This window comes from Pocillopora verrucosa, chromosome 4 (assembly GCF_036669915.1).
Source record: "Pocillopora verrucosa isolate sample1 chromosome 4, ASM3666991v2, whole genome shotgun sequence".
Taxonomy (NCBI): Eukaryota; Metazoa; Cnidaria; class Anthozoa; order Scleractinia; family Pocilloporidae; genus Pocillopora; species Pocillopora verrucosa.
The window spans coordinates 30,226,665-30,247,923 of record NC_089315.1 but is presented as its reverse complement, the minus strand read 5'-3'; the positions used below and the strand labels follow the sequence as shown (position 1 = coordinate 30,247,923).

Sequence of the window (21,259 nt, the reverse complement as noted above, 5' to 3'; positions counted from 1 at the left end):
AACAGTTGATTGACATGAAAATGAAACAACCGCAAAGCTAGAAGAGTCATGTGACACAAATCTTTAGCTCGTTCGAAAAGCATTATGGATTTATACCCACAGTGCTTAGCAAATTGTAAACGCGTGCACCAGGTGTTTTGGAAAAAAGAGGTGAAAGGAGAAATTTGGTAAGTAGAAATTTGCTTTTTCTCTTTGTAAAGAACCTTTTCGCACAAGAGTAGCTCAGGAATGTGAAAAGGATACATTTTCTATCTCAACTGTCCTTAATATTTTATGTACCTGGTTTAAAGCTGCGAAAAATCGCCCCAATTATCTGCACGCCTGCCTGCACCAAAGTCTTAAAGCTATTTTAACGCTACCAAAATCATTCGGCAAATTGGTCTTTATTCTTCCTTCAAACCTATCGTGTACCACCCCTTAAGACGGATAGATAAAGAGTTAATGTTTTGTAAATGGCACTAGCTTTTCTTGTCAAATACACTCGTAGTTCGCCGTTTTGTGTGATTGGCCACTTGGGTAAATTTTTCTTTTCTAGGCCAGGCAGTGCTTGCATCATGTTGCTTACGGATAAGCCTGATGAGCTCTGGTTGCTCCCATAAATTTCAAATATCACTAAAATGGAAGAATAATAATTTTATTGTTTTTGATATAAGTCTGATTGATGCTTGAAGTATATATGATGTACCCAAGGATTAGTTATTGTTAACTAGAGTTCAACAAGCCAAGGATCACCATGAAGCCATCCGAAATGCATTTTTTTCAGAAATATATAGTCTACAGTAGCCTCAATTTTCAAAATTTTTAATACTAGTTAAATGGAAGGACAGAATAAATTTCTGCTGGCATGACAACCATGCAAACAAAGGCTTCATTTTAGAATAATCCTGAGAAAAATCAACAAAGATGTCATCATGACATGTGAACTAAAAAAACAAATAATTATTGCAGTCACATGGGAATGAAATATTATTATGTTTCTCTCTGTGAAACAGCAGATTTTTCTGTCACATGGCTGAAATATGTACTTTAGTGATATGTCTGTTCAGTGTTAGTCCACCATGAGCTAGGTCTTCTTTCAACCATCCAGACTTTAAAAATGAGCCTATATCAACACTTATTCCTTAAAAAATATCCTTTCTCTCAAAAGGTTTTTAATGTTAGGGCATTTACACTGTATAATGCATATAACACATCCCAGTAGTTGGCTCTTTATACACAAGAGAACCTACAGTGAAGCCAGCATTCCTCATTAGTTATTTAGCAGGGTTTTGTCAGCTGCCCAGGGGTTAAATTTCTTTTACTGCAAATCTTGAATTTGGGGACTATTTGTTTTGACATTCAGCAACATCCACCTTCTTCAAAATGTAACCTAACCACTTCCAAGATCTCACATGGTTTCTCCCCACTATCTGCCAGTGTTCTGCTTCAAATTTTGTTTAAATTTTTTAATTTGTTTTTTTGGTCATTACCTTTTTTTTTTACAACACTTTGATATTGTGAGGAGAAATTGCTGACTGGCCATTCATTTAGAATGGAAGGGTGTAGTGAAACTTTGCCTGTGCAGTTGTTAGGTGAAATAACATTCTGTCATTCTGTTACAACAGGTCAGAGTGTTATTTAGAAGAAACATCTTGTTATTTATCATGGACCAACCTGCAGTTGATCAAGGTGATTATATATACTTTTTCCAAGTTTTAGATAAGGTTCTTAATAGCATTTTGGCCTAAATGCATGAGGTTGAACATTTGAGGATTCAAGTTCCAGTCACATTTAGTTGTATTACAAATTTAAAAACAATTTCAGGAACATCTTTTTCAAACTGTGGCTTCCTAATAAAACTTTTTTGGAGTTAGCTTCTTATTCTTTTAAAAGAAACTTAATTTTTATCTCAAAATGATAAAGGAATGGGGATGAAGAGACCAGCTGAAGAGGATTACAATAGCAATGTTCATGCAAAGAGGGTGAAAGATGAAGAGGGTGGAGTCAGTGGAGAACAGACAACTCTACGCTTTCTACTTGAGAGCAGGGTAAGACTTCGAAAAGGATTATAGTTTGATAAAGTGGTCAGTGTGGTTCTGTTTGGCAGCCATTAGTTTCACTTGTTTTCAGTTATGATAATAAATACAAGGCAAAGAAAAAAAGTTAAAATGGTTGAACCATAGTTTACATTTAACTAGACTTTCCTATGCCATATGTAGGTTTAGTGTAATTTTTTTTCCAAAAATGTTAAAACTAAAAGAAATAATGATAGAAAAGCCAGCAACTTTGTGACATTAAATTGAAAAGGTTGCTTTAAAAAATCTTTGCACAAATTGCAAAAGATTGTTGTGGCCTCAAATTAAAATTTTGAGCTGAATTAACCAGCCTCATTTGTAAAGAGATTTTGATTAAAGAAAGAGATACATTATTTCTAAATTTAGATACTTTTTTTTTCTTTTCTTAAATGTTTTAGGATGCTGGTGGTATCATCGGCAAGGTAATACCTATGTGATAGTAGTTTGCTAATTTTATTTACTCCGATGAAAGCTCTGCTGTTGTATCTCATGGTTGGTAACATTGTTTTTACACATGCTGACAATGGCTTTGTGAAGCATTTAATAAAGTTGATGGGATATGAAATGAAAGGTAGTTTTAAAGTTTAGAAACAAACAGAAGACAGATAATTTTCACTGTGTTTGTAGTAGTATTGTAAAGCTTAAGATTAATAAATTTTATGTAACTGTTGATGAGTATTGCACCTTTTGATAAAAATTTGTTTTCCTTTTCAGGGAGGACAGAATGTGAAAAGATTACGTAGTGAGGTATGGAGCAATGTTATTTTATCTTTATTCTACACCTTAAACAGTTTTGTGTCAAGTCAAATTGTAAAGTGATCAATGTTTGATTACTGGTCCAATTTGTGTCAGTAAACAGTAATTATGTATGAATGGTTTCCAAATGATTCCTTTTTCTGCTTTGTCAGGTTCATTATTACTGGTGTGATGTTGCTATTGAAAATTTTTCTAATCTCATTATGACGGATTTTGGTTTTTTCTGATGTATAACTAAGAAACATATCAAATTTATACATGCATGCATGTTTAGCAAATACTATGGTGACTTCCACATGAAGTATTTCATCCACATTAAATTGTACATTTTGTTAAAGGGATGTTACCTCACAAGATAGCCTCTGTTCCACTTTAGAATGTTTAATGACTTGTGATTTTCCCAGGCTTAGGCTTTGAACTGCATTCTGTTTAACTCCTTCCTTTCCCTTGTAGTTTATCCAGCTAACCAAGTACCTTCATATTTGTCAGATGCTCTGTTCTGCCTCTGGAATAGTAGTTTATCCCTGCTAAGTTGTTGTTGTTTTTCTCTCCTATTATTCCCTCCGTGTTCCCATCCCGGCCCTATCCACCCGTTCCCATCCATCTACCTGCCTGACACCCGCCCGTGTTGGTCCCTGTTGTGATCTCACCCAAGTTCAAAGCAGTGGTCAATGTCCCGGATACCAATACCCCCGAGCGGTATGTCCCATGCGTCACGTTAATGTGTGTCCTGCCTTCCTGTACATTACACTGCATGTCATAACAGTGTAATGCTGTCATATCTAGAGGGATTGATTCTAACTATAGATAGAAGTTATGCCTCAAACTTTTACTTTAACTGAACTGCCAGACTTTTTGGCAACCAGTGGCCAGTATTGAATTTGTTGAATGTTATACAGTAGGCGTAAACTCATGCTGTATGATACCCTATGTTGTCTTGAAACTTAATGTTTTCTGTGGTGCTTGTTGCTATATTTCTAATGTTCTGGAATGTTAGGAAGCCTTAACTACCATAGACACGTTTTTATCAGAAATAAGGAGAACCATCATAAAAAAGTGTTAACAATCACTTTATGGTAACTTTGAATTGAGAAAAATTCTTAAAACAAATATTTGCTTATGTTTATATGATCTCTACCCAACCTGCTTTCTCTAAATTATTAAGGCATGTAGGGCTGTGTTCATTCTCATTTCCCAACTATTTTTACTTGTAGTGTGTTAACCATTACTGCTGCTTATGATGATGCAATGGCCATATTTTCAGAATGCTTACCAAAGATCGGTGGGGTAAGTTTTTAATCAATTTGATATGTTCTGGTCAAAAGAGATCACATCTTGTTGGCAACAAAGTTTGGTTCTGTTGCTATATATGTTCCTGAAATCATTTGCATTTGCTTTGACTGACATGTGTCATTTTTAAACCATGAATGATGTACTTTTGTGGTTTATGAAGGGTTTTAACCGAAGGCTGGAATTGATAAAAAATAGTCATTTATGAAGTTTCAAAGACTGGCTGGGATACTCCTCTGGTTATCTGTTTCTACCTTTTGCTTGATTCTCTTTGATAGTGGCTGGTCAGATAAACTGATGACAGGATTAAATTGTTTTGTGTGATCTTGTTATAGCGCCAATCCAGTTCTAATGGGAAAGAAATCCAGATGCTAGTACAACGAAGTCAGGTTGGGAGTGTGATTGGGCAAAAAGGACAGAAAATAAAGGAAACTCGGGAGGTAAATTTGCTGGGTGATGTTTTCTGGACAATTTTAGTTTTACCAAAAAACTATACTTTAAGAGAAGTTCTCTGCTAATAATTATTTTTATTTTGTGGCAGAAAACTGGAGCACAAATCAAGGTGAGTGGTTTTGACATGAAGCACTTTATATGGGAACTTAATTATATTAGTCTGTCAACTGGTGACAAGGCAGGAAATTTTTTGGTGTCTTGAATTAATTTTTATGATTTTGTGACCATCCTTTCAAAGAATACCTCTCTATTACTTTCAGGTTCATTCTGATTGTTTACCAGGATCAACAGAAAGAATTGTGTCCATTCGTGGTGAGTTTTTTTTTTAAATCATTTATGTGTTTCTTCAACCTCAGTTGTAACTCTTTCACCTCTGTACTTGACATAGCATCCTAAATGCGAGTTTTGTCCCACAGGTTCTGATGAAGTTATTGTGAACTGTGTTAAAGAAGTTATTGATCAATTAAATGAAGTAAGTGAAGGAGGAAGTTTTATCAATATTTAATCCTCAATGAGGCAATAAACAAGCTTTTCTGGCTAACCCTTGTAGGGTTTTTTTTTTTAGTTATTGATTAAGTATACTTTGTATTTCTTTAGTCTCCCTTGAAGGGGTCAGTGTCCTTATACGACCCAGCTGGAATGAATGACTGGGATTATGGTGGTGGTTATGGACCTGGTGGAGGTGGCCGAGGACGTGGAGGAGGAAGAGGACGGGGTGGTCGAGATGGAGGAAGGGGAGGATCTCGTGGAGGCCGGGGGGGAAGAGGTGGTTTTGGTGGTGGTGATAATATGGGATATGGAGGAAACTACTCACAAGATTTTGTAAGTTTTGGATGTAATTTATTTGTCTGCAGTTTTCTTTAGCAATTTAAAGGTATTTGCTGGAGATTTAACCTTTTCTTCTTGAGAGCAGCTGTAAAGGCAGATTGATCTAACATTTGTGATTTGTTACTTTTTCTTTTAACATATTAGGGTGGTGGAAACATGGGAGGTGATATGGGAGGTAAAAATTATGTCTTCTTCATAGTACCTTAATCGTCCATACTAAGCAAAAAAACTAGAAAAATGATTCCTATTTTGGGCATGGTATACTTCTTCTCTGTGTAATGTTGGTGGCAAATACATTTTACATAATATTGAATTTATACTTTCTTTTTTAGTAAGCTTCCTCTTGCAACAATCACTCCTTAAATGTAAGGGTGTGAAAGAGTTTCATGGAAATTTTTTACTTTGTTGAGTGATTAACACTTTCCTTAAAGCTCAAAGCATATAAATTATGGAGAATTGTGGTCATTTTGTAAGACTTGAACCATCAACCCTTTTAAGAAATGATCCTTCATAGAAAATCAAGCATTGTGTTAGTGACCAAACTGTTTCTCTGCATTTTGTGTTGAAGGTCAGTGGAATCAAGGAGGACCTTCAGCAGGAGGAGAACAAACTCAGACACAAGTTACCATTCCTAAAGATGTAAGTAACGTTTATCAAGGTCTTCAATATCAAAATAGAAATTTTACTTTCTTCTTACCAATTTTAAACCAGTTTTTTTTATGTATCCAAATGCATCATATAAATTGTAACCTCTCAAATCTAATGGTAGAATTGCATTAAAAAAATGTCAAATAAATTGTGCTTTACAGTTGGCAGGGTCTATTATTGGAAGAGGAGGAGAGAGGATAAGACAAATAAGGTAAGGATATGAGATGGATACACTCTATGTTAATTCTGAAAATGATTTTTAGTATAATAAAGAGTGCTGCAATGTGTGAATGTTGGTATTTTGCATTACCATTGACTTGTATGTTTGCAGAAATCGCAGTGGTGCAAACATAAAGATCGATGATCCTCTTCCGGGTTCAAATGACAGGATAATCACCATTGGGGGCAACCAATCCCAGATTAATTTTGCTCAGTTTCTTCTTCAACAAAGGTGAGTCAGGTTGAAGACAGTTAAATGATAAATTAAAGGTTCATTCTAGAAATTGGCCAAATAGTGCCCAAAAGTGACAATCTTTTTATCTTTTATGCCTGGACAAATTTGGTTTTACCATCTATGATAGCTAACAACTGCATTGTTTTTGTTTTTTTCCTTTCAGTGTACGACAGTACTCGGGCAAGAATTACTAAACTTATCCTGGACATGTCTGGTCACATGATTTGTCAACACCATTAGCTTCCTATGACAAGTTCATGAACTTTTTCTGAACAAAACTCTTTTTTTTTCTTAAAAAATCCTTATTTGGAAAATTTGCATTTACTTATTTGTAAAGATTGCTATGCTAGTTTGAAATATTTCTCTTAACTTAATTAATTCAATTCTGTTCAGATTTTCATTTCATCTTGGTTTTCCAGTGAAGAGTAATTTGCATTGTTTTTAAAAGCACTATACCCACCTTGCACTGAAGATTGAACAGTAGTTCACTGAAAAATCAGCTTTAAAATGCTGGAAATAATTTGATTTTTTTAGCATCACTACAGATCAAGTGTAATATAGAAAAGTGATTGAACATTTTACTGGCTATTATTATTTTTTTGTTGTTGTTATTTGTCTTTGTGACTGAATGTGTTGGGAAATGACTTGTACATCTGCTTCAATTATGTAATAGATTCTTAAATTTGTTGTAAACTTAATAAAGCTGGTCAACTTGAAAAGGTGTTAGCAGTGATTGTCCTTAAACTATAATTTAGAGGCTAAACTTGGCACCACAAATGTACTCCAAATTGAACGGCTTATGCTTAAACCATAGCAATTTTATATTCTCAAAACGATAGCGTTAACGCTTCAACAAATCTGTTTTCACGGCACTCATTAAAACATTCTATTCTCCCCTTGTGATGGGTAGCCGGTCAAGTCGCCTGGGAGTCATCTCGCCCGAAGTCATGCCGCCCGAAACCCGAGTCATGTCCGAAATTTTAGCTATGTCGCCCGAAAAAAAAGTCAAGTCGCCCGAAGAAACAAATACAGACTGTAAATACCAAACAAACAACGCTTCATTTTTTTGTTAGAAACGGAGAACACTTCCCTTTGTTTTTTAGAAACGAACAACGCTTTTAGAATCATTACTCAAACATATTTCAATTCCAAGCATACGATCGATTTCTGTGTAGTCAAAGTCTTAATGGTATTGTTAGAAACCAGGAAAGAGTTTCTCAAGCTTACGAAATGTCCGTGAGTAAGAAACGGTAAGAATAACCTAGTGGTATAAACCGTATCCATGATCCATTTTTTATCATCTATTACCAAGTAATTATAAAGTCAAGGGTCCAACTGGGGTTGCACACGGGATTTTCTGATCGCGATAGATGATAACAGTTGTTTGAGGTTCTATTGACCTAAAACGGACATCTCGCAAAGTAGCTGTATATTATATTTTGCTCACAAGGATGAGAAATACAGATTACGTTTCCACAAAGATCAGGGTTAACCCGAAATTCAAATTAAAAAAACGAAAACCCTTCGAAATATTTCATCGTTCTCTAACACAGCACTAACAGCGCACCAGCGCAAAGTAATTTGGTACCAGTTTCCCGCGAGAGCGCGCCAAAATTGTAGCACGTGACCTGATAACTTTTCGCCAAACGCATGTATTGTGTCCTGCATGTCTGGTGCAGCGGCAAAAGTCTTCGGTTCTAATTTCCAGCCAAACTATTTGTAAGTATCTCTTCCTGTTCGTGGATTTCTAATAAGGAATGGCGTATGTAACGACAGAGCTTTGTATTTTGAATGGATCTTGCAATTTACGCTTGCGAGGTGGAGAAATATTGTTGCATTTTTTTGCCATACACCCGGGTTTAATTCTACGGAGGAAACGCGAATGATGATGAGCGACTCAAACTATTTTATCTAGCCTTTGAGGAGGAGAAAATCGTTGTGAGATATTTATATCGTCGATGGCCTTGTACAGCTTGAATGTTTAAGTCTGAAACGACGAGTGATGAAACGAAAGCTTGCCTACAGCGGTCGGCACATGTGCAGTTCAAGGGAAATGCCAATGCTGTGGGACTAACAAATAAGGAGTTTCTCTGTGGATGTTTTGGCGATAATTTTTTATCTCAAAGACTATAGTTTTGCTTTCCATTCAGCTGTGAAGAGATTCCATCGAAAAACATAGCTTGATTGTGTTTGACTCGTCTGAAAAGTTGAACTTAAGTGTCAATGTGTGCTTGCTTATCGACGGTGGTCATTCACCAATTTCGATTCGTGACTCATTCGTAGTTCGTTGTCATTTGTGTGTTGACTACATGCCTGCCCTTTCTTCAAAATAGGTTCGAGGAGTAACAACTACTGATAGATACCATCATTTTCTTTATTGTACGGGAAAGAAATCTGTAATTTCAAGGACTACATTATTGCTAGAAATTAGGTTAAGTATCGACGATGTCTCTGACGTATTCTTGCACTTCCGTTCTCTGAACTCACATCGAAATTTTTCGCAAGGCGGGTTTTAATGTCTCCAAGTACTCGTCAAATCTCCACCTAGCAAGCAGTAATATGTTTTGAATGTCCTCACTCTGCATTTTTTTTGCTCTGTTTCACAGGAACGTTGTACATACCTTGTATATACTGTACAGTTAGGGAACTAGAAAAATGAAAGGAGGAACTACCACTGTACCAACATCACAAAGCAAACACACAGATGGCTTGAATACCAAAAAGGTAGATCTTCAATTCCTGCTTGGTTAATTTACGTTCCTTGTCTCTAGTTATTTAACTTAAGTATAGTTAAGCAATCTTGAAATTCATTATTGATGATAGCTTCTGAGTTCCACCGATACATGACAATCTATGGCGTGCCATAATAATTAATAGACTTTATGTTTATAAATTGATTTTACTTAAGTTCACTTTTTGATTTTGAAAGTCCATAATTGACTGTTGGGTATTTGATGTGCTTTGAAATTAAGTTTGAGAGGTAACATACCTGAAATTGAATTCTACGTAATGTAAAACCTTAAAACTACAGTAAGTCAGCAAGTGTAAACAAAAAAATATTGATTTATGAAGCAAGATTATTCTCATTAAGTTTTCTAAATTAGTGAAGTCCTCTTAAGAATTTAACAATCAAGAATAGCCAAATACATTGCCACCAAGTTTGAATTGCCTTTCTTGTTGAAAAAAGTTGTTTTGGTAAGAATCATCTTGCGCCTAAATATGAGTTAGATTCAAACATTCAAGGAGAAAATTTGATATTGAAATATTTTCAATTGGAGAACTGAAAATGGGAGAGACTGCTTGGGTCAAAATGAAATTTCTAAGTATTATTCATTATACAGGCTACAAACTTTGACAATACCAATGCTTCCAACTGATTTAAGATATCTTGGATTTCTCTCCCTCAACACCAAGACCTATATTGTTTGTTTCTGGAATATAAGGAGGAGGGCTCTTAAGTCTTGCCATCTATAAGGATGTTGCAATAGTTTTATAGCTTAGAGGGGACTTATCTTATGTATGATATAGCACTTCAACACCATTGTTAGATCATATTAGAAAGTATGAGACAAGTGGTCATGGTAGGACAAGGATTTAATTGTTTCAATAGTTGCTAAATGCTTCATGCATGTACGGCAATCTGACAGGTTCCAGTGCGTGTTATTGTTGTCACCAGTTTTACTGATATTTTTGGGATACATATCTAACAGCTGTTTTCATTTTTAGCCAACTGCAGAACAGATCAGATATGCCCAGCTTCTAAGCACAGAAGATTCTAAAGTGGTGAGAGATAAGATCAAACAGGTATGTTTTATTATATCAGTCCATCATTCACTCTATTGATCATTCAATTAATCAATAAATCAGTATCAGGAATCATTCATTCAACTGTGAACTCATTCAATCCCTGTGAAAAGTTGATGCTCACCTGACAGTGTTGAATTTGATATTTTCCTTGACTTGCATGTAATAAACTTCTACATGGTAACTAGGAAAAGGCTAGGCAAGAAATGGTCCAGTATGCATACATAATGTAGCAAAGCATCTTTTCCACAGGTTCTCATAGCTCTCATATGCAGTTTATGTGAGTTACTACAATCTGTTTCAGATGGCTGGTTGCTTAGTGCATATTCTCACCATAACTTGTCCAGTTCATGTCTTTGGAACTTATTGCAGATTGTATCCCAACCTTTTTTTTTCTCCTCTTTAGGTATCAGATGTGACAGGATACAGTTTTGATGTTGTGAGCATTGCACTGCATGATTTTAATTTTGATACAGAAGCCACAATCAATGCTTTGTTAGAGGGAAGCCAAGATCAGGTATAATGAAATGTTTTATGTGACTACTAATTAATGGAGACAACATAGCTTATTATTAGCAGCCAGTATTGTGGACTACAGGAGTGAATTTTTCAAGCATGCTTAGCTGTAAGCGTGGTTTAATTGCTAAACTAGGAATAATTTAAATACAGGATGGGTCACTTGGCCCAACTGTTGTCATTACTTTACCTAAGGTACAACCCCAACATAGTAGTTATAGCTTGACTTGTCAATAGACCTACATGTGAGCACAGCTGTGCTACATGTACTTTGACTTCTATTTTACAGGATCACTGGTGGTGTGAAAGCACTCATTAAAAGTTAGGCTTAAAATTTAAACTTCATTTTGTGGTAAAATCATGGATGAATGATTAGTGTTTGATACATGGACACACCTTGTACTTGTAACATGTAAGGACTTAAACAATTTCATGACACCATGACAATGTGTGTTTTGACCAAACTCTAATTTTGTAGAGTGAATGGGTCATGAGAACAAACAAAAAGAAGAAAAGTCAAACTCCTGTCTCACAAGGCATAGATACAATCATCCCTACATCACAGACAACAAAACCAACAACTACAGCTCCAGTATCTACTAAACCTGCTACGCAACGACCACCAAGAGGCAAAGGTACAAACCATTACTTTTTTAGCTTCTCATACTACAGCTCCCCCCCATGATTAAATTTCAAGTGTAAATCAATCGTTAGTGTGATACTAAGAAAGATGTTACAGACATAGGAGAGCGTTGAATTAAGTGTTGGCTGAAATTTAATGTTACATCATTTTCTCCCTATGTTTCTTGAGGAAACATTAGACAATTAAAAGGAGAATCTAGCAGTCTATCAGATTTCACCAAAGGCTTTTTTCCATACACTCTCTTAAAAGTGAGACAATTGATCGCATGTGAGTTCCATTTTCAGGGATTTGAACTTTTAGCAAGTTTTGAATTTGCAGTTGAGCACTGTTCTGAAAAAGGTCTTTTTTTAACAATCAATGTAGAATTTATCATCTTTGTTACTCTTTGTGGTTGAAGAAAGTGAATTATTTGTGAGGTCAAATGACCAAGTTGCTTAGTATCCTATGGACATTTTTTCAGTATTACAGTTATAGCTGTAAATGCTACTGTATCTCATCAGTCAGTTGTTCAGCAATATGTCAATTTCAAAATTGTTTTTTCTTTGCAATTTCAAGGCAGAAACAGACAGAGTGGAGAGCAAAACAACAGTTCAGATAAGGATAATAAGAGTGAAGGAGCAATTCATAACAACAATAGACATCATGGAGAAAGTGGACGTGGAAGGGGCTCAAGGGAGGACAGATGGAATGATCGAAAACCAGGTGGCAGAGGTCTGTAGCATGTGCTTTGTTGGCCTTATGGCTTGTTCTTTTTAGCATGGAAACTTTGTTCTTTTTTAGTGGGACTGAAATAAGTTAGGGTCCAATAATCATGCAAATAATGACTGGTCTGTCACAAGTTAAAGCATTACCAATTTTAAAATAATTGTAACATTCTTTATTGTGTGAAGTTTCTTAATCAGGCTGCCTTCTGTGTTAATTTTGCTCTGTTCATTTTCTTCCTCTGTATTTGTAGTTTTTAATTTTTTTTATCTTCATTGGTTAATAATAGGTGGCCCGCCAAGGAGGGGTGGAAGAGGTGGTGGACGGCCTGGGTAAGAGAACAGCCCTTTTTTTCATTTTGTTTAAGTACAATTAACAAAAAGGCAAATATGAGCTTGGTTATGAATTTAAGAGGGTGGTAATATGTTTTGTCACAAGCATGAGACAAAAAGAAATTCTGAGCCTTCACAAGGAATCACACATCAGACTCTCAGATTCTCACATGTTTAAAGTTTGCTGGCTGATCACTGCATTTGATTAGCAAGATATTCACATGGGTCCTTACTGTCTTTCATGTACAAACATTTAGGAGATCATTCCAATCCCGTGGGCGAGATAGATCCAACAGATATGGTGGAGGAAACAGGAATGCATCTAATTCAACTGCAGCAAATGGGCCAACAGTGAATGGTATGTTGTAGCAGACAAACGACTAATAACTTGATAGATGTATCATTTTATTTCCTTTCACTTTCATGTTCTTTTTATTTTAATGGGATATTTAGATCTCAGTACTTATATATTTGCCTTAGTTCCAGTATTTGACATGTTAACTCATTTGTCAAAGTATTTTTCAGTATTAAAAGATCTCAGGGGAAAAATTCCCTTTTAAGCCCCCTTATTATTTTGTTATATATTTAAATAGATCCTACAACATAAACCTTTCAGGAATTAGACTTTGCTTCTTGTGTATGTTGAACAGGTACAGAAATGTGGGGTGAAAATGAAGATCATCTTTCAAAAGAGAAAGACACAGAACGTGAGTGATTTGACAAAGTTATTCGCATAGGTCCTTAAGTATTTGAGGAGCATTATGTGGGAAAATCATTACTTTTATTATAACTTGTTGAATTTATCATATTTGTTTTTAACTAACAGAAGCTGAAGAAGTCTCACCTCTGACAACTGAAGAGTGGGAGGTTGAAGAATGGAATCCAGTTGAACAGGTACAACCTAAATGTCTGTCTGATTGCAAAAGCAAATGAACAAATAAAAAGAGCTTAGTGTGGTAGAATGCAACAAACATTGCCTTAGTGGCAAGGGGGATTAATTGATACTGAGACAATTCACTTCTTTCACCAGGATATGTTTACTTTATTGTAGCAGTATTTGCCTTTTGTTTTTATTTCTTCTCTGTTCAGAAGAGGCTTATGTATAACAGTGGCAACCCCTGGGAGGCAGCTGTAAATTTACTAATTTGTTGTATACTCCTTTTCAGACAACAACATCAAACACAAATGATACGTTGTTCAACAATACTTCTTCCTCTCACCCATGGCCAGCAAATGCAGATAGCTCTGTAGTCTCATGGGATGTGGACAGGCCTACAGTTCCTAGCTCAACAGGGCCAATGGTGCCAACCTCAGACAGCAGACAGAAGGCTCCAGAGAGCACTGCTCCCTTTACTCCCGAGAGGTGAACCTTGACTTGACTGTTAAGAGTAAAGAAACCAGAGGCCCAAAGCTTTTAAGAACAAGGGAAAAGGCTGTAAGCTTACCTAGGGCCACTACAGGGTTAAAAAACTGGAGTGTAAATATGTTTGTTTAAAATTTTTAGAATTAGTTTTTCTGACAGAATCTGGAAACAAAAACAGATATTGCTCTGAAAATAGATACCATAAATTTACCTCAAGAAGGGCATTCTGTTTTAAACCCTTCCCAAAATTTCCAAATCTCTTTCAGCGTGGACATGGCCATAATACATTCAAAGCTGGCTACAAATCAACCCACAGGCAAAGATCAGTTCTCAGCGGTGGACTTTTCAATGCCTCGTATTCCTCTGCCTGGTGAGTTTCGTAACTTGCACAATAGCCGTGACACTATCAGTAAGCTTCTGGACAAGGTTGTTCTGTCTTCCGCTGTTGGAGTGGTGCCTCAGAGTTCCTCAACAACAATTCAAGCTCAGCCACAGAGGCAGCCCCGCACAAGCAGACCAAAGAAGTCACAGAAAAGCCAGGTGAGTACTGCAACAGCACCTTATTAACCTGAATTTTTAATGGAAACAAAACACACTAGTTTTATGTTTCAAGGAGCTCAAGGTAGTGATAGTTATTTCTGAAAAAATGCACTTCAAGGAATATGGCTTCAAATTCAATCCAGGTGGAAGTTTGATTCATTCAAGTTTAAGTAAGTAAGGTTCTACTAATATATTTTTTTTTTGGGGGGGGGGGGAAAGATAGGTTATAAAACCAGCTTAGCAATTCAACATTAACCAGGGTATGAGGCTAACTTTGTTATTTTTCATTTGTAGATTCCATTGCAAGCTGTTGAGATGCCAGGGACAATGGTTGACAATCTTGATGTGCAGGTAAGTGTCCTGTGCCCTGAATGTATTGGGTATTGGTGACTCAATCAATTAAATTAAAAGTACTTAATTGCCTCAATAATGCACTGATTTGGTTTGTTTTTAGTTTGGAAATTTAGAGTTTGGTGGTGATTCTGTTAGCAGCCCACGAAAAAAAGAGGTAAGTTGTAATACAAGGCCATATGCTGTTTGAACAGAAAATATTTTTCCTATAGAATGATTTTGTTTCACTGCTTCATTTGATTCTGCATTGACATAATTTTTTTCTTCCTGTTAGGAGTTCCCTGCAAGTTTGCCCATAGTTGGAGACACAAAGTCTGATGAACAAAGGTGAATAAATTGCTCTATGTCAGAATGGGGGAAAACTGTATTATTATTCATGATGTTAACATGCAGCAGTTAATCATTCACAGTGAGTTCAATTATATTAAGTAAATTAATTTTAACTATGTTTAGCTCAAGCAGTAGCAGTGAGTCATCAAGTCCACCTTTGGAACCTCAGCGTACTGTGACAAGTCTGCCGTCTGCTTCCATCACCAAACCTATCACAATAGCGACTTCAGCCTCAGCTTCATCAAGTGTGACAACACAAGAGGAGAGTTCACCTCGACATTTTCAGCACCCATCTCCTCGAAGTCAACAACAGGCACTTGTGTCTCAAGTAACCAAGGTTTGTGGAAAAAGAATTAAAAATTATGTCATTACATCCTTGTGGTTATTTAAGACAAAGTGATTAAAGTGCATCAGATCCTATGATATGAGGTAATTATCATTTTCTTTCCTTGCAGCAAATCACACCAGAGCCAATTCCACTACCTCCACAGCTTGACTCAAGTGTCATTTCAAGCAAACCGCCTCTTTCAGATGATCAACAGAAATCTTCCCCCAGTCTGCAATCCTCTGCCATTCCATCCCCTTCCCTCAGTGGAGCCAATCTGACTCAAACAGGCTCCTCGTCTCCATTGAGACCAGGGTTGTCTTCATCAATACAGAAAGATATCACCCTTGAGACAAGACCATACCAGGTAGAGGTTCTTCTCCAAAGTTGAAGGTCATTTGATTCATAAAATTAATTAAATTAGAGTTGAAAGGAAGAAGTGCCAACATGTTAGCAAATATCATTGCATTCTGTTATTCACTCCGAATGCTTTTTATTGTTGCTGCTTCTTTCGTGTCCTTGGTAACTTGTATAGATGTTTATTTACAGCCTAAACTTATGTATAACTTTATTGTTTCTTTCAGAAACATCATGTTACTCAACCAACAGTGCCATCAACTAAAGATAAGCTTGGAACTAGTTCACTGACTAGCTCTGCTGTGTCAACTGCAGTGCAGCGGAATGATCTGTCCTCTGTAGAGCCACTCCAACCCCCTCCTGGGGTGCCTGTGCCCCCATCAGTGAACCAGTCAACAGCTTCTACATCATCAGGGTTCACTACAGTTACCATGTCAGGCACAGGCAAACCAGTGTCTCATACCAGTATGTAACTTTGGTCCGAATTACTTTCAGTATCACCCTTTCCCAGGTTTATGTTGTGGTTCAAAATTTCTCTTGGTTTAAAATTTTCCCCCTTATTTCATTTTTTATTTTTGTCTTTTTTTTCATATTTATTGTTATCCTCTTAAACAAAGAAAACTTCAAATTGAACTTTTGTGGAAATTGAATGCCCATACCTGTAAGCACTGCTTTAACCATTGCTTGTTTTCCTCCAATTTTTCCCTCTTGACAGAATGGCAGTTTAGGTCACTGATTTAAAATAGATGTTTAAAAATTTGATTAAAAATCACACAAGTAATAACTTATTTTTACATGTACCTACAAGTATAAATGAGTCCTGCATTTTGGTAAGGGATGAAGTGCAGTTGTCATGACAATAGAAATTAAACTAGGGCATATTTTTTCCTTTTCCTCAAATTTTAGCTAAGCCATCATTACCTCCTGGAGTTTTGCCATTAAACACTCTTTATGGAATGCAGCAAGGCCTTATTCATGCTTATGTAAGTATACCAATAGACTGTTTCCAAGGAAATTTATTTTGTGCTTATTATTGGTGCTATTTTATCTTGCAGCCCCTTCCATATGGTTACGAAGATCTTCAAAGACTACAAATGGTAATTATTGTAATTATGCTTCATAAAACAGTTCAGTTCAGATTTCATTATTTTATCATGTCTCAGAAATAAGTGAACTTTAATATTGCTCCTTAAATCAAACCTTTTTGACTAAGGGAACAGACTCACTTAGGATTGTGCTATTGAAATATCAAATTACATCACATAGAGAATCTATAACTACAGAGCAGTGGTAGTTCATGGAATGTACTAACACATTTGCTCTTTATCTGCAGTCACAATACTATGACATGCCTGCTTTCCAAGCAGCTGGTAGGGATGGCCTGTCAACAACATTTCATGGTAAGACACTTCTGTATTCCAGAGAGGTATTCATCAAAGGATGTGAACCACTCTTGCTAGGTAGCAGGTTAGCACCCTGGTCGTCCTAGTGAGGGAATCCTTTTGACTTGTCTGATGGGCATTTAGGGGCAAGTTCGATATGAAATAAATCACCAACAAAGGAATAACCAATCCCAAGGATCTGAATGGCACAAGATCCCATTGTGGATCACTTTGGAAGTGAAAAGGAAGGGAAACAAAGAATAGGACCACAGCAGATTTGAAAATTGACTTCCCATGGATGTTTTGTTTAAAATTTTATTTGTGACTTTTTAAGAGTATGGGTTTGATGTGCTCTTTGATTTAGACTCAGTTTCTTCCATCAAACTTTTCAGGAAGGCTCTGTTTAAACTCACTGGGAGCTTATCATTTCTGTGCTCATGGGTACTTGAACACTTTATTTTTGTTTGTTAGGAGATCAAAAGTTTGGGCGGACTGATACATCCTCTCCAGTTCCTTCATCCCTGAACCAAGCTGTGACCCTTCCTCAACCTCATCTTCAGCAGCAGGCCTTTATAAATGCAACAACTATGCCACATCCTTATGGTTATGGTGGACTAGCATTCTACCCAGGGGCTGGAATGATGGCAGGGGGCTTCCCTGCTTACACTGCTCCTATGTATCAGGTAAATAGGGTTGCATGATTCAAGTTATGAGATTGGTGGTAGGGGAAGGGAACTCTTGAAAGTTGGACTGGAAAACAATTCCAATTTGCATGTCCTGTCTTTGTAAAAAAAAATAAGCAAACAAAAACAGAAATTCCCCAAGTAATTTTGGGTAATTTTAATATTTTTTAGCATTAAGTACATTTTAAAGTAGTCTCTGACAGGAGAGTAAATTGTTGTTATCTGATAAAGAATATGGAGGATAACAGTATCTTTTTCCAGAGAAGACAGAGATAACTGAAAATGCTGGGGAATGAATAAAAGCAGGATCTGAGACTTTATTCAAATCATACTGACTCTTCTTCAACAGATGCCAACAAAAACTCATGGGAATGCATCTCAGTATCAGTCTGGTTACACCTCAGGTCAGCATGGCAGTTATACATTTGCATGTGATATGTTAGTTATCCACCTGGTATCAGGTCTATTATAAATCTTGGGATTTTTTTGAAACTCAGATACTTCTGAATTGAAGTACTTAATATCTATTTTTTTTAATTTTTTGAAGCTTTCACTGCCTATTGTCAAACTACTCCTGTCTTTTTCTAGTTGGTTGTCTACAAATTAAACAGTTTTATTTCTTTTGCCTCTAGGGTATGATGATTTAGGTCAGACACATGACTTTGGGAAGTCTGGTTACCACACTTCAGTTTCACCATCACAGAGTAAATCTAATTCAGGTTTGTGACTTTCATATTAGTTATTTAGTACTGGTAATATTAAGAGATAATTTATCAGTTGTACACAGTGAGTTGATGAATCAGTTCAACTGAGGAATATCAACACATCCATCTGATAATTTTTCTTATTGATAAGATCATTTTTTGCACATGTTAAGCTTATGAAATTTTTTTCTGTTGACAGGTCCAGCTGTAAGTAGTGCTTCAGATCTCTCAGGAGCTTCTTACAAACCCCAAGTTGGAAAGGTAAAATATTGTTTATTTGCAGTGTTCAAAGTAAATGATGATAAATTTATTTATTTGTTAATGAAGGAAATTCACTGGGTTAGTAATCAGAAGATGTTTCTTTGGCCACATTTCTCTTATTTATCTGTGACACTTTCTTTAGAAGACAGTTAAGGGTTATGTCAAAGGACCCAACAATAAAATTTTTGCAAATACACTCAGTGGAAGATTCAATTCCCATCTACAAATAACATTTATGCAAGTGTTGGCATTCTCTATTATTAGGTGCTTTTCAGTATTGCAAATATTAACCTCTTATCATTAGGCAACTTTAACTAGTGGGTCAAAAGTGGTTTAGTTTGTAATGACCATTTTTTTTTGCTTATAGTAATTTGAAATACTTTATTCCTTTTTTCAGTTCAATGACAACAAACCATTTATGGGGGGTACACCTCCACCACCAGCGTTAAATCTGTCCATGACAGGACAGCATGGTCCTTTGGGAAGCTATCCACATACAGGACACCCATTCATGTCAATGATGACCCCTGTACAGCAACACCACCCACCATCCCACTACCACCACCATATGCCTCATCATATGGAAACAGGCCAGCCTGGATCATCTCAGAGAGGGTCTCAAGGACAGGGACCTAAACAAGGGCAGAATAAGGGTCATCAGGGTGGCTACCAAGGATCAGGGTTCTGGTCTGGAACAAATTGAATGGAGCTTACTGTGATTCACTCAAACTGAATTGTTTGCAGTGTAATATTGATGTGGTGCTGGTCTGTTCCTCCTAAGCTAGTGTGAATTGTGTTCCCTAAGAGTAAAGTTATTTCAAGACCTTTTAGGATGTAAATGATGTGTACAGGCCCCCCTTAAGGAAAAAACAAGCATGTAAATGTGTTTTGCAATAATTTAATGTTTTCTTAGGTAGCCACAGCAAGCATTTTACAGATTGTAATCTTTGAAATAAACATGGATAATTTACAATGAAAGTAGGGATATTTTGTTTTGTCTTTAAAAAAGCACAAATTTCCTGATGAGTTCAGATATAAGCTCATTATGTGGAAGTGTACTGAATTTATTTTCGACAGACAAGTCAGCTTTTGGACTACCTCTTCACACTTGCACTGTGCTTTAGTTCTGATCAAAGTTACTTCCTGTTCTCCTAACTGTCCCCTAATCTATCCATTCCTCACTCCATGAACAGCTGAAGAGAGCAAACACCATTCTCAAGGCATCAAACCAACAACCTTAAAAGCCAGTTAAAATAGTAGTTTATGAAGCACATGTCTATTCCTTGAATTGCCACTCCTGCCTGCACATCGGGCACAGCTGTTGATGCAGCTGCGAGTTTAGCCATTTAAGAATACAGTGCATGTGAAAGACATGAGAACAACGACCCCAAACTGAAAGAGGAAATGGATAGTTGAGTCTTATAAAGGTATCTCCTGGTTCAAGATCACATGTCATGAGAAAGTATCACCTGAATAGTCATATTTGTATTACAAGTATTGATTTCAACAATTATGTCATAACCTGAATTGAGAGCTGAAAATGCCATCACTTGCAGAGTAATGCAGCTTGCTTGAACAAAACATTGTGATCTTACCTAAAGGACAGTCATCCCCTGGTATCTTGCAGTCTGGACAACAACCATCAAATGCCATGCGGCAAATACCACAATTGTCATCATTGGCAACCCAGCGCCATGTGGCCACACCAATCCACCTAAGGAACACATGATCACATTTATGTCTGAGTGAGTAATTTAAGATCAAGCAACCCTTCACAAGCTACAGCCATTCACAGGCTTGAAGTTATTCCAGTTTTCTTGGCCTAATATTGCTACTTACTAACAGTACCATGTTGTACTACATTTTACTTGAAAATTATTTAAACCTACATGTCTACATGGGACTGATACATCCTAGACACTGTTACATGTAATGTGGGTGGCAATGACAGAAAGGGTTCTTTGGTCACAACTTTCACTACAGCTGGTAAGTGGGGAATAATCTTAATAATTTTCAATAAAGTACAGTAGACCTAAGCCAAACATGAAGGAGGGGAAATCTCGCCTTCCCTGTCCCACATAGTCATCATCTTAATACAAAGAAAACTCTTCCCCTATCATTTCACCTAAATTTTTCGACAGATGATAGGTAATTATGGTTGCTAATTCCCACTTAACATCGAAATGGCCTCAAGAGCTATGTGGTCCGAATAATAGGAGTGTTAAAAGCCAAGTTATTTGTACTCACTCTGAATGGTGACAAACGGATGAAATTAAAAGAATCAGCCATTTGATGAATTTTTCGTGCAACAGCGGGATCAAGTAGTATGCCATATCATGAGAGAAAAGAAAAAGCACATTACAAATACGTAAGATTTAAAAATTATTTCCATCTAATAGAGCATGAAACAAAGTCAAATTAGGTTAAAGTTTCGCGAAAAAGGCCACTTACGCTTCACTTTGACTTTCATACTCTGCCACTTT

General features: G+C 36.5%; 3 protein-coding genes across 3 annotated transcripts; 2 read left to right on the top strand and 1 right to left on the bottom strand.

The window, feature by feature from the left end:
• The first annotated feature begins 86 nt into the window (after positions 1-86).
• LOC131784399 (heterogeneous nuclear ribonucleoprotein K) lies at positions 87-7,202 on the top strand. The gene is made up of 17 exons (XM_059101214.2): positions 87-167; positions 1,605-1,668; positions 1,903-2,027; positions 2,453-2,476; positions 2,769-2,801; positions 3,466-3,509; positions 4,025-4,097; positions 4,436-4,540; positions 4,642-4,662; positions 4,814-4,865; positions 4,970-5,025; positions 5,151-5,375; positions 5,526-5,556; positions 5,950-6,020; positions 6,191-6,240; positions 6,361-6,480; positions 6,647-7,202. Exons 2-17 carry the CDS (start codon positions 1,644-1,646, stop codon positions 6,675-6,677), a joined length of 1,086 nt encoding a protein of 361 aa, XP_058957197.1. The 5' UTR covers positions 87-167; positions 1,605-1,643; the 3' UTR covers positions 6,678-7,202.
• A 908-nt stretch (positions 7,203-8,110) lies between these two features.
• Positions 8,111-19,754, top strand: LOC131785194 (ubiquitin-associated protein 2-like). Its single transcript, XM_059102046.2, has 26 exons — positions 8,111-8,202; positions 9,090-9,207; positions 10,210-10,287; positions 10,694-10,804; positions 11,282-11,438; positions 12,002-12,157; positions 12,438-12,480; positions 12,738-12,838; positions 13,131-13,187; positions 13,307-13,374; positions 13,647-13,843; positions 14,110-14,383; positions 14,678-14,734; positions 14,838-14,891; positions 15,009-15,061; positions 15,188-15,401; positions 15,520-15,756; positions 15,974-16,211; positions 16,653-16,729; positions 16,802-16,843; positions 17,080-17,146; positions 17,600-17,811; positions 18,161-18,215; positions 18,444-18,530; positions 18,715-18,776; positions 19,174-19,754. The coding sequence occupies exons 2-26, from the start codon at positions 9,139-9,141 to the stop codon at positions 19,477-19,479; spliced, it is 3,072 nt and encodes a 1,023-aa protein (XP_058958029.2). The 5' UTR covers positions 8,111-8,202; positions 9,090-9,138; the 3' UTR covers positions 19,480-19,754.
• On the bottom strand, positions 19,659-21,245 carry LOC131785182 (anaphase-promoting complex subunit 11-like). The gene is made up of 3 exons (XM_059102024.2): positions 21,024-21,245; positions 20,372-20,490; positions 19,659-20,168 (listed from the first exon to the last, which is right to left on the bottom strand). Exons 1-3 carry the CDS (start codon positions 21,107-21,109, stop codon positions 20,053-20,055), a joined length of 321 nt encoding a protein of 106 aa, XP_058958007.2. The 5' UTR covers positions 21,110-21,245; the 3' UTR covers positions 19,659-20,052.
• Positions 21,246-21,259: the final 14 nt, after the last annotated feature.

Bases quoted from the DNA above. Each gene is read 5' to 3' on its own strand.
- LOC131784399 (XM_059101214.2), top strand. From the start codon at position 1,644: ATGGACCAACCTGCAGTTGATCAAG. The intron at 4,663-4,813 runs GTGAGTGGTTTT...TATTACTTTCAG, and splicing joins AAACTGGAGCACAAATCAAG to GTTCATTCTGATTGTTTACC. The intron at 5,026-5,150 runs GTAAGTGAAGGA...GTATTTCTTTAG, and splicing joins TTATTGATCAATTAAATGAA to TCTCCCTTGAAGGGGTCAGT.
- LOC131785194 (XM_059102046.2), top strand. From the start codon at position 9,139: ATGAAAGGAGGAACTACCACTGTACCAACATCACAAAGCAAACACACA. The intron at 15,757-15,973 runs GTAGAGGTTCTT...TGTTTCTTTCAG, and splicing joins TTGAGACAAGACCATACCAG to AAACATCATGTTACTCAACC. The intron at 16,844-17,079 runs GTAATTATTGTA...CTTTATCTGCAG, and splicing joins ATCTTCAAAGACTACAAATG to TCACAATACTATGACATGCC.
- LOC131785182 (XM_059102024.2), bottom strand. From the start codon at position 21,109: ATGGCATACTACTTGATCCCGCTGTTGCACGAAAAATTCATCAAATGG. The intron at 20,491-21,023 runs GTGAGTACAAAT...TGTGTTCCTTAG, and splicing joins TCCGTTTGTCACCATTCAGA to GTGGATTGGTGTGGCCACAT. The intron at 20,169-20,371 runs GTAAGATCACAA...TTCCTCTTTCAG, and splicing joins AGGGGATGACTGTCCTTTAG to TTTGGGGTCGTTGTTCTCAT.